The sequence below is a fragment of the Protomyctophum parallelum genome (assembly GCF_964188405.1).
Source record: "Protomyctophum parallelum genome assembly, chromosome: 1".
Taxonomy (NCBI): Eukaryota; Metazoa; Chordata; class Actinopteri; order Myctophiformes; family Myctophidae; genus Protomyctophum; species Protomyctophum parallelum.
In genome coordinates, this window is record NC_139697.1 from 12037092 (window position 1) to 12048321 (window position 11230).

General features: G+C 44.2%; 1 protein-coding gene across 2 annotated transcripts; it reads left to right on the forward strand.

Moving 5' to 3' along the window:
* crtap (cartilage associated protein) lies at positions 1–6745 on the forward strand. Of its 2 annotated transcripts, XR_014569712.1 has the most exons (8): positions 1–624; positions 1720–1869; positions 2919–3090; positions 3506–3634; positions 4358–4503; positions 4655–4738; positions 5514–6146; positions 6183–6745. XR_014569712.1 is itself a non-coding variant. In XM_083772653.1 (7 exons), exons 1-7 carry the CDS (start codon positions 157–159, stop codon positions 5553–5555), a joined length of 1191 nt encoding a protein of 396 aa, XP_083628779.1. In that variant the 5' UTR covers positions 1–156; the 3' UTR covers positions 5556–6745. The 2 variants fall into 2 exon arrangements, 1 of the variants encoding a protein (XP_083628779.1); XM_083772653.1 differs by having other exon boundaries at positions 5514–6745.
* Positions 6746–11230: the final 4485 nt, after the last annotated feature.

The following is an 11230-nucleotide window of genomic DNA, read 5'->3' on the forward strand; positions in this document are numbered from 1 at the left end:
TCACCGACCCACCCCAGCCCAGTCAACCGGGGGCAGGGTGTGATGTGTCCGGATACGTGGTGCAAGTTGAGGCGGTGCTAAAGACCAGACCAGAGAGAGACCCACACCACAAGCAAAGTTGGGGACGTATAGCTACCCGAGAAGCTCAAAAGAAAGATGGCCTCCTCCTCAACATCTTCTCAACTGTTCGCCACTTTAGTGCTGTTCTTCTGTTTATTCTGCTCGGCCTACTGCCAGTACGAGAAGTACAGCTTTCGGAGCTTCCCCAGACACGAGCTCATGCCGCTGGACTCGGCGTACAAGTACGCGCTGGACCAGTACACCGGCGAGAAGTGGAAGGAGACGGTGGAGTACCTGGAGGTGTCGCTGCGCCTCTACCGGCTGCTGCGCGACAGCGAGGCCTTCTGCAACCTCAACTGCAGCTCGCTGCGCATGGACGACGAGGACAAGTTCACGGAGTTCCCGGAGCTGCGGGTGTTCGGCAACGTTATGAAGCGCGCACAGTGCCTGAAGCGCTGCAAAGGAGGCCTGCCCGCCTTCAGGCAGACCATGCCCAGCCGCGACACCGTGGAGGAGTTCGAGAGACGGGAGCCCTACCGGTTCCTGCAGTACGCCTACTTCAAAGTGAGTGGAGAGAGAGACAAACAAGTTCCATACAAAAATGTTGTATTGTGTGAAACATGCATGTGATGTGAGGCCAGTGTGTGTGTGTGTGTGTGTGTGTGTGTGTGTGTGTGTGTGTGTGTGTGTGTGTGTGTGTGTGTGTGTGTGTCCCATCATGGTTCAATCAAGCATCATATTCAATAATATAATGTCAGACTCACCGGTTGAGTTTTATTATTATTATTTAATAAACTTTATGGCATAGGCTATGACCCACATGTCACTGATGCACAGCACAATGGGGGGCCTCGCTGTCCTTCAACCAACTTTCTTCTGTGAGGGTCATTTGAGGGCAAAAAGTGTTCTCATTGGTTTGTTGTTTTTTCATGTCACTGACCCACACATTGAATTTGACTAGGCCGGGTGTACCCACTGTACCCCCATTTAAAATAGGCAAAGTGCAAAGTGCCTTTTCATACTCCAGTGATAGGGGATAACTTATCACAACTGATAAGGTGACCACCGAAACATGACATCACGCCACAGTGGTAACCCAGCAAGCCAAATGACGTCATGATGATGTCCTCGGGTGACGTTCAGGACTACTAGTACTAGGCCAGATCACAGCCCATATGGGGATGATGTCTTCACCAGTTGAAATAATATAGATTAGTCTGGGCCAGATCTGATTTAGTTATGATATAATTTAAGTTGATCTGGCCTCAATCGGACTCTCTCTGATTCATCCAGGGACGTCCGTCTTAGTGGGCAGAATTTATGTTGGTTGAAATCGGGTGATATTCTGGGCCAGATCAGACTAGTCTTGGTTTGACTTGATCTGGCCCCAATAAAGACACCACTAATTCGTTAGCCTCGGTACCCACTACCCAGGCTTTAAATTTCGTCACATTCTGCTCACTAATTTGTCCTGGTCCTGACCGTGCTTGCTGGGAAGCGGCTCACCGTTCACCACAACACATCTCTCTGTTTTTACTCACCCTATCACTTAAAACTAAAAATAAATGGGCCTTAAGATTTTCCTTTATTTCCTTTTGTATAAGAATTTCAAGCGAAGTAAATTATATTGAAATTAAGCTACTGCACTCCCCCATGCAGTCTGACAACCTTGCCAAGGCAGTGTCGGCAGCCCACACCTTCCTGCTCAAACACCCAGACGATGAGATGATGATGAGGAACATGGCTTACTACAAGAGCCTGCCTGGAGCCGAAGACCACCTGAAAGACCTGGAGACCAAATCCTATGAGGTAAACACACACACACAAGTACATAAAGGTTTTATTCTGTGTTGATGTTCCCAGACTCATCCAATTGGACAGGGGAGGGGGGGGGGGAGTCTCAAGCATTTATCTTTCCTCTCAAATAGACCTTTACTCAATAATGTGCTGTGGAGCACATAAATGCAAGTCTGCACAACACACAGAAAGCGCTGCAATGCTAACAATTCAAAGGGCTTTATTGGCATGAGAAAACATACGTTTACATTGCCAAAGCAGAAAGAACAGTACAACAATACAGCAATACAATCAAAACAAAAACAAAAATGATGTACTTTGTCAGATTCTTCAATAGATCAACTTCTATGTACCAAGATCACTCGATGCAGGTATAGTGCAGGCTAACTGCTAAAAAGACAGCCACATAGGCAAACACAAACTTCACAAAGTTAGGTGTGGCTGTAGCCTTAGGCAGGTGCTAGACCAAAAGAAGACAAATGAACTGTACACTGTATTTTCCTACAAAGTATTGGAGTGTAGTGACATTTAGAGCAGTGGCATTTAAAGCTAATGCTCTTCATCAGCTGCTTGGGTGCACTGAGGCACAGAAGCACATGTTTTGCTTCAAATACCAACTCCTTTTCTCTAATGCCCAGAAAGTTAATGCCCCCCTTTGACAAAAAGGTGAACGACAGTCTTAAGAGTTTCTGAGACAAAATCCAACAGTGAATTCTTATTCATGGACCAGCTCATTAGTCAATCAATATTGGCTCCTACTAGTGTAAATGTTTTCATTTTATTTTGTGTTATTTATTATTAGTGTGTTTTCCAAAGGCAACCAGAGTATAGTAATTGCCTGACTTTTTTCCGGATAAACCTTTTATGATGTCATGTGGGTCAATACATCATCATCATACTGTACTTAGTGAGCTGCTCGAGGGAAATTGCAACCACACTAATTGTTTTCCAAAAAGCATAAAAGCCCCCAATGGTTGTATTATTATTTGGTGTTAAAGCCCACCTTTTAATTCAAAATAAGGTTTAACCACTTCAACCTTTTCTGTAATGCTGTGTCCCAGACTCTGTTTGTGCGCTCGGTGCGGGCGTACAACGGAGGCAACTACCGGACCTCGGTGGCCGACATGGAGCTGGCACTGCGGGACTTCTTCAAAGTTTATGATGAATGTCTGGCCGCCTCGGAGGGTGCGAGGGACGTCAAAGACTTCAAAGACTTCTACCCGTCTATCGCCGGTCAGTCTGTCTGTCCCTATCTTTTTGTTTACATGTACCTGTATGTCGTCTTCTCTGAGATCAACTGCGTTGTCTCTCTGTATGGGTTGAAGTTCTCAGTCGCCACGACTGATTTCAGTCATTTGGATTCCATATAAGTCGTCAGACTCAGCTTCGTCTTCTGTGTTAGGATTGGTCTAAGTAGCAGAATTGAATGCATGTTCAGAAGCATCATACACAAAACCCTAATGGTCTCGGATATTTCATATAAGCAAAGGTTATAGCTTCAATCTGTGATTTCTTCAACTGGTGGGTTGTATGTAGAACAGGTTTAGAACGATGATACCTAAACATACATCATTCTAATAAAATGTTTCAGACAGTCATGAGATTTTAATTTAGCTTCACACCGTGCTCTCTTGTGTTCCCCGTGCAGACCACTACATCGAGGTGCTGGAGAGGAAGGTGATATGTGAGAGTGACCTGACGCCGGTGGTGGGAGGTTTCGTTGTGGAGAAGTTTGTGGCCACCATGTACCACTACCTGCAGTTCGCCTATTACAAAAGTGAGCGTGTTTTCACACCTGGTTTCATTCTCACAGCGCAAACGCCACTGCTAGTTTACAACCAGCGCAGATGTAATTTTCACCCCAGGGTCTACAATGTTTAAGCACCAAATGTACTTCCGTGTTGCGCTACTGATCTACCCATGGCCATGTTGGTCTTAACCCATTAGACCTGAGGCAGATTTTTTTTAAAGGCCTAAAACACAAGGCAGTTTTATGAAAGACACAAAACCTGAGTGTGTACAAAAAAAAAATACAAGGAGATGTGCACGCATTCCCAGCTTCAGAGATATAGTAACGCTGCCGCAGTGAGAAGTCAGAAAGTGTGTGTTTGACCAGCTCAAAGATCGACAAGTGTGTCGGAGAAGACCACAGGCTGACTAATGCAGAAGAAAGTACTTGTACGGCACTCACTATCCTCTTCATTTGCAAGGAAATATTTACCGTACTTGCTCAATACATAATTCTAATTTATTGGGCCTTAGGCCTAGGCCTCAGGTCTCAATGGGCTAACTAAGCGAACCTGGAGGTGGACACTTAATGCGCTTTAGACCTTGCAGCACCTTGCGGCTTGCACCATAGATCATCATTCTAAATAGGTTGTTTTGGTGTTTCTCTCTCTGAGCTGTGAGTCCTTGTAGCCATGAAGGCTAACGGCTCTGCAGCTGACCCCGGTCTCGCCATTCCTAAATGACAATGTGCGGTTTGTGTGTCTATGGCCAGTGGACGACCTGAAGAACGCGGTGCCGTGCGTGGCCAGCTACATGCTGTTTGACCCCAACGATGAGGTGATGAAGAACAACGTTGCATACTACCGCTTCCACAGGGAGAGGTGGAGCCTGATGGACGAGGACTTCTTCCCCAGAGCGGTCAGTCAGACACACATTTACTACAGGGTTTATACCGCCCAGAGTATGACATGAGATCAAAATGACTGAATATGCATAGAATTTCCTACCCATAAATTTGCTCCCCCCACTTCCATGAATTCTGATGCAAACATGAACGTGTGTGTTACAGGAGGCAGTGCGGTACTTCAACCAGACCACCATGCAGCTAGAAATGCTAGAGTTCTCAAAAAAGCACCTAGTGAGCGACGATGAGGTACATGTCTGTCTGTGGTCACATATTTGTGTCTGTGTGTATGCAGGCATGTCACATGATGCTTCCTGTTGTGTCTGTGTGTATGCACTTGCAGGCATGGCACATGATGCTTCCTGAATGTTATCTGGCATTTTGATTTAAGGCGAGTAGATGCACATCTAAATCGCGTTGCGTGATTCCTGGAAAAGTGTAACCGTCACAGTTTGAGCTGGTTTACAGTCCTCATGATCTCGCCTCTGCCTGGAATTAAGCACATAAACAAAGTGTCTTTAGTTCGAGCCATCCAGTCAATGGTTGATCGCTGCCTGCAGTCATTGGCCTGTTTATCACTAACGCGTTACCGCAAATGGCCACTAGATGGCAGCGTGACACTAAGAATTTAGAGTGAAGGTATTTACTGCAAAGAAGCACTTGAGTTTTATCTGTGATAATTGACTTGTGGTGGACATTTCTGTCAAAATACTTTTTTCTTTGCCTTTGGCATATAAAATGGGCAGTAATATCAGCGGAAACACAGTCTGTATAACTCAGTTATGGGGGTCCTTGCAAATAAACCATTTGAGAACCAGTAGCACTAGTTGATCACCAACACTGTGTGTGTGTGTGTGTGTGTGTGTGTGTGTGTGTGTGTGTGTGTGTGTGTGTGTGTGTGTGTGTGTGTGTGTGTGTGTGTGTGTGTGTGTGTGTGTGTGTGTGTGTGTGTGTGTGTGTGTGTGTGTGTGTGTGTGTGTGTGTGTGTGTGTGTGTGTGTGTGTGTGTGTGCGTGCGTCCACAGGGTGAGGTGGTGGAGTTCATCGATGAGTTCCTGGATGATTGAGGAGAGTTAGAAAGCATCACAATCACACTGGCTAAAGACTGAAAATCAAGCGCAAAAACAATCCGACTCACCCCCCCACCCCCCTTCTCGTCTCCTATTTATTTGCCAGTGTTTACAGTATAGGTGCCCTGACTGGTCAGTTTTTACTTTTTTTCCTGATGTTGGAGATTTTTGTTACGCTGTGTGAGTTTGTGCACTAGTATGCTCGTCAGCATGGTGGACGTGGTGACTCAATGAGGAAATGACTTGTGGCCTTTTCTTTGTTCGTTTTTATCGTCGTTATCGTTTAATTGTCATTATGGACAATTGACTCCTCTCCAAAACACACGTCTGTGTTGCCACTGCTGTTGTTCTCTAATCCTGGTTCACCTTGCCGGTGAGGAGCCCCCACTGGGAGGACATTGCGCCTGCTCAACACCCCCCCCCCCCCCCCCCCCCCCCCCTCCACTGACAGGCAGGCACCGCCCGTAGGAATGTGTGCAGCAACACGCATTCCATGCGCTCCGCTCCCCACCTGGCTTCATATAGACGCTCAGCCAAGCCGGATGCAGTGGATCCAAACCCCCCAAGACTCCACGATGATGTGGACAGGTACTCCACCCCTGTGACACACGTTGATGTGGACAGGTACTCCACCCCTGTGACACACGTTGATGTGGACAGGTACTCCACCCCTGTGACACACGTTGATGTGGACAGGTACTCCACCCCTGTGACATTCGAGTACCCTCGACAAAGTACGAATTGAATCGGCTCAATGGCTATGATGATGAAAATGATGAGGGCAGTCTCAATGTTTTGTGTTTTCAGCCCTCCACTGTATTTTGTTTTTCTTTCTATTTTAAAATAAAACAATGTCTTATATTTACATTATCTACAGTTCTTTTTTACAAAAAGTAAACTTCCAAACTTCATCTCTTAGCCATCATTGCAATGTTTGTTTTGTAAGAGAGTAGGCAGTTAATTTGTCTTGCCTTAGTCTTTTTCTATTCATGGAGACTAAACGGTAGGGAAGCTTGAGAGACAGACAGTAGGAAAGCTGAGCTGGAGACAGTGTAGGAGAGAGACAGGAAAGCTGAGAGATTTGATTGAATACTTTATTAGTCAGAAATGTAAACTGCACGAGGTACAGTCAAGACATTTAGGCTAAAAGGATAATGTCGTGTATTATGAATCATATAGCATATTCATAACTACCTGGTTAGTCATAGTGACCGACTAGAACTGAAGGTCTAAAGGCTATCTGTAGGTAGGGTCAGTGACCACAGGCCTTGGCTTACAGCAGCTGATAAAATACCTAGGCTATTGTTTTACTGTGCAAAGATGCTTTCAAAATAGACCACCTGGGGCTTTGGCCTTCCTGTTTGACTGATAAGTGACAGAGGAGCCATTCTTTAGGGTAGGAGGCTACAGTTTGTCTCTATGCATTTTATGAGTACCAGGGACTGTCACAGTTGAGGGGGTCTTTGATTAGCTGTTTCCCCTGACACACACAAAGGGACAACGGTGACACCCACTGCATGTTAGAGAACGGAGGAGACCATGATGGACAGGCTTGGCCTGGCCTTAATGTGCTATACTATGGAAAGATGACTGTTATGCTGGTAACCTAATATGGTAACTATATGGAAGATGCCTTGTTTGAATAAAAGAAGGACTTTGCCTCGGAATCGCAACAACAACAACAATTTCGTGCTACATTAGGAAAATAAGGTAATAATCCACAGACCCATGTAAGAAAAGATACAACAATAACACAAAATAGACAGTAGGAAAGCTGAGGTCTAAAAGAGACAAGACATACAAGCTGCGAGCTGTAGGAGAGATGGACGGGATGAAAGAGAAGATATGTAGGAGCGACGGACAGTAGGAAAGCTGAGAGGGAGGCCGTGTAAGAGAGACGGAATAGAACGTTGTGGTGGGATTGCTCTCTTTCCAGAAGGAAAGAGGAACTTTTGTATCTGAAAGTTTACTCGGCAGGAATGAATTAATTTCAGTCCACAGCCTTTGATTTATAAAACCTTTAGTTGCTTATAAATCTATCCTAGAGAGGAGGGGAGGTTTGGCTTGGTGGGTGCGTCTGGTGAAACCTGAGGATCGGTGCTGAGTGCAGCCAAGGAAAACACTGGCTCGTTTAATAATGTTTGAACATTGAGTGTCTGTGCAGTTTGTCACACTGCTGTGTCAAAAACCCACAGGGGAACATTGTCTACGGCATGCTCACTCATATGCTCTCTCCGTCTCCGATGCCCTGGGTCCTCTCTCTCATCAGTCTGTCTGTCCTCAAACATTTTGTCCTTTCTTTTCCATCTCTCATTAGTTAAGTCAAATACACTTTGTCTTCTAACGAATAGGTAAAATAGCTGATCTACAGCTCACAGCACGTTACATATGGCTACACATTGTGAGCTTGTGGATCGGCTATGTTTTTGCCATGCCCAAAACGGGGATGCCAGGTTTAAACAGAAACTGGTCAACGTTTTCAGAATGTTTGTTTGTTTGTTTTGAGAACTTCATTGACAAAAGGGCTGGTGAATGGGGCTACTCTGGGGTCAAAGTTCGCCAGGGACTTTGGGTAAAGTGCTGATTGTCAGAAGCGTAGAGGTCGCAGGTCAAAGTCACACTGTGACAAAAGTCAGTCACTCTTTCTTTGTCTCCTGTCCTTTTCTCACACAAGTGAATACATCAACTTCGACCGGCCTCAAATGACAGTTGATCCTGAAATATACATGTATATATTCCTATACATGAATCCACTTGCTGACCGGCTGTCGGCATTGAGCAATCTTTTTTAATGGGGGTTTATATGTGACCATACCATTGACATCCTATATAAGGCAAGAGTTTCACATTTTCATTTATGTAGCATGTCAAACTAGGGGGTTTTCATGATTCTGAATCCATTTCAAGCATTAGTTTTGCACAAAAAAACACTTCTTGGGCTAAAGACGGCCATAGCCACTTGCCCAAATGTTCCCAAATTCCCCAAAATGTGCTGACCTCATCACATTTGTGGTGATTGCAACGGCCGTTTTTAGCCCAAAGAGTGTTTTTTGTGTGCAAAACTAATACTTGGAATGGATTCAGAATCATGGAACCCCCCTAGTTTGACATGTCACATGCTACTTAAAGCAAAATGAAATTTTGACATTTTTGCCTTAGGCCTATATATGATGTTAATGGAAACCCCTATATATATATAAAAAATTAAAAAAAAGCTCAATCAGCAAGTGGATTCGTGTATATAGACAATATTTTAGGCCAATAAAAAAAAGACTATATACCAAATTTCCTACCCCACAACCGTACTATACTAAATTGCTGTGTGATCTGGTCGGAGCGGATGATATCGTTACGTCATGTTGTAGTCATTGTTTTGTAGTCATCAGGCCGGAACCATCTAAACCAGAACATCCTTTCCCTCAAACCGGAAGAATCCCAATAAAAGCTTGATGCGGCGTAGTACAAGTCACGCTTGTAGTATTCTTCCGGTTTGAGGGAAAGGATGTTCTGGTTTAGATGGTTCCGGCCTGATGTGTACAAAACAATGACTACAAGATGATGTAACGATATCATCCGCTCCTGACCGGATCATAAACCCGAAAAGGAATGCTGCCATGGCTAGGCTACACAAGGTCCCTACTCCCTAAGCCACTTGAATACAGTGAGAACGTCTAAAATCCACACGGTAAGCGCCACACAACCAGGGTCAAACGCAGGACCTTCGGTCTTGCTGTGAGGCAGCAACGGTGCTACGTATAACCACATGCTGTCCTGATCTGCATCGATAAGATCTGGCACAATGAGCAACGCGGCGGCACAGATTTTTAGGAGTTTATTATGACCTAGAGGAAACACATACAGTACACACTTTCATTCTAACATCACACACAGCACGTTGCTTGAGACGGCCGTGAACCAGACGGTGAGATATTCCAGCAGCAGCCAGTCACCTGCAAACACCAACGTGTCTGCAGGTTTCTTTTTTCTTTTCTCGAACCCCGAAGTCTTTCAAGTTCCAACCATGCCCTGGTTTGAGATGTTTCCCTGCACCGCTGCAGTGCTGCTACATCAAAGCTGGCAAGGCACGGAGAGACCAGATCGTTCACTCCTTGACATTTAGCGTCTTTCATTTCTTCATCCCAGTCGAGCAGAAAGCTAAGTGTGTTAAAGGACTTTTACACTATTTGTTGCGTTCAAAAGTGTTTTTTTGTCAATCAGATGTTATGGTTATGCTGTTATGTGTTTCGCCAAGTCCCGGAAATGATGCACCGTGATTGCGATTGGCCAGTAATAGTATAGTTACTTTGATTGGCAGTTGTGCCGAACACTCACCCAAAATCATGATATGGGTGCATGGGTCGATTTTAGACCAGAGATCTGCTGATCCTGTGTGATACCTGGACAGGTGCTGTCTGATATCGTCCAAGAGCGACTGACCATTAAGGGAGTTTTGTTCTGTTGCTGATCCACTGGTTATGATATGTACAACTGGTTATACATTCTCAGAGATTCATATTTACAGACAAGTTCATCCAAATTTGAGGTTCCTCCCCCACATTATACATGTACAGTAGAGTTCGGGTCAATTCAGTTTCAGTTCAGACTCCGAGAAGGTATTTGTAGCTATACCTCCACCGCCGACATGTCTGTCCAAAATCAAGGTGACTTCACAAAGCACGTTCCATACGTCCATGCGTTAATGTAGAGATAACTTAAAATTGCATTTCGCCAGAAATGTACTTTCGTTTATAAGATTCCTTCTTGAATAAAATGCTGGAAACAGTATTGACCGAAGCTTACTGCTCCCACCCCTCCAACAAAACAAAAAAAGCAAAAAACTATATCCCACTTAAAGCTCAAAGGAGAATTCTGGATAAGTAATTTCTTGCCGTAATCTGTTATTATATCGAATAATGAGTGGTACAGGTGAAAAAAATACATAACATCCAGAGCACAGCGCAGCTCCGACACTGGGTAAGAAAATCGCTGGTCCGGAATTCTCCTTTAAACATGACGCTATGAAAACTATACAATGCTAAAACTGATTTAAAACAACATGGAAAAGCTAAATGAATATGCTAGAAGAAAATCAAACAAATATGTGTCTGGCATTGTTTGTTTTTGTCCTCCAGCCATCACCCACTTTGTAAAAGAAATGTGAGTAACCATTATCTGTCAAAGTGTTGGTATTACTTCATCTTTGTACAGTATACTGTCTGCAACTACAACCTGTTAGTCCGTTTGAGAACGGGCCACATGGAATGTGAATACTTACCTCCACTAGATGCTGTTATGGATTTGATTCTCAGTTTAAATAAGTGACTTTACTGTCAATTATCTGTTTGTATACATTAATTTAATGAAAACGGTAGGATGCTATGGAAACGCCACAAAATACAGATTTATATAATACAAATCTGTCATTCACTAAAGCTAAAAGTAATCCAATCGATTTGATCTATTAAAGGAAATGACCCGAACTAGGGATAGGAGGATGATAAGCGTTATCGTTCATTGTGATTTAAGAAAAAAACACTCAATCGTATCATGGAGATTTTATCGGTAAACACTAAGATGAATTAGGTTTTGTTGAGCTGCAAATTCAGCACTAAATTGAACCCTCTATACATGTTAAAACAGACTCTTGCACATTTGGTACGCTCACACTACAC

What these genes read in the sequence shown, in the direction of transcription:
- crtap (XM_083772653.1), top strand. Translation starts at nt 157, where the DNA reads ATGGCCTCCTCCTCAACATCTTCTCAACTGTTCGCCACTTTAGTGCTG. An exon ending in TGCAGTACGCCTACTTCAAA is followed by an intron (nt 625 to 1,719) that starts GTGAGTGGAGAG and finishes TCCCCCATGCAG; the next exon opens with TCTGACAACCTTGCCAAGGC. An exon ending in GCAGTTCGCCTATTACAAAA is followed by an intron (nt 3,635 to 4,357) that starts GTGAGCGTGTTT and finishes GTCTATGGCCAG; the next exon opens with TGGACGACCTGAAGAACGCG.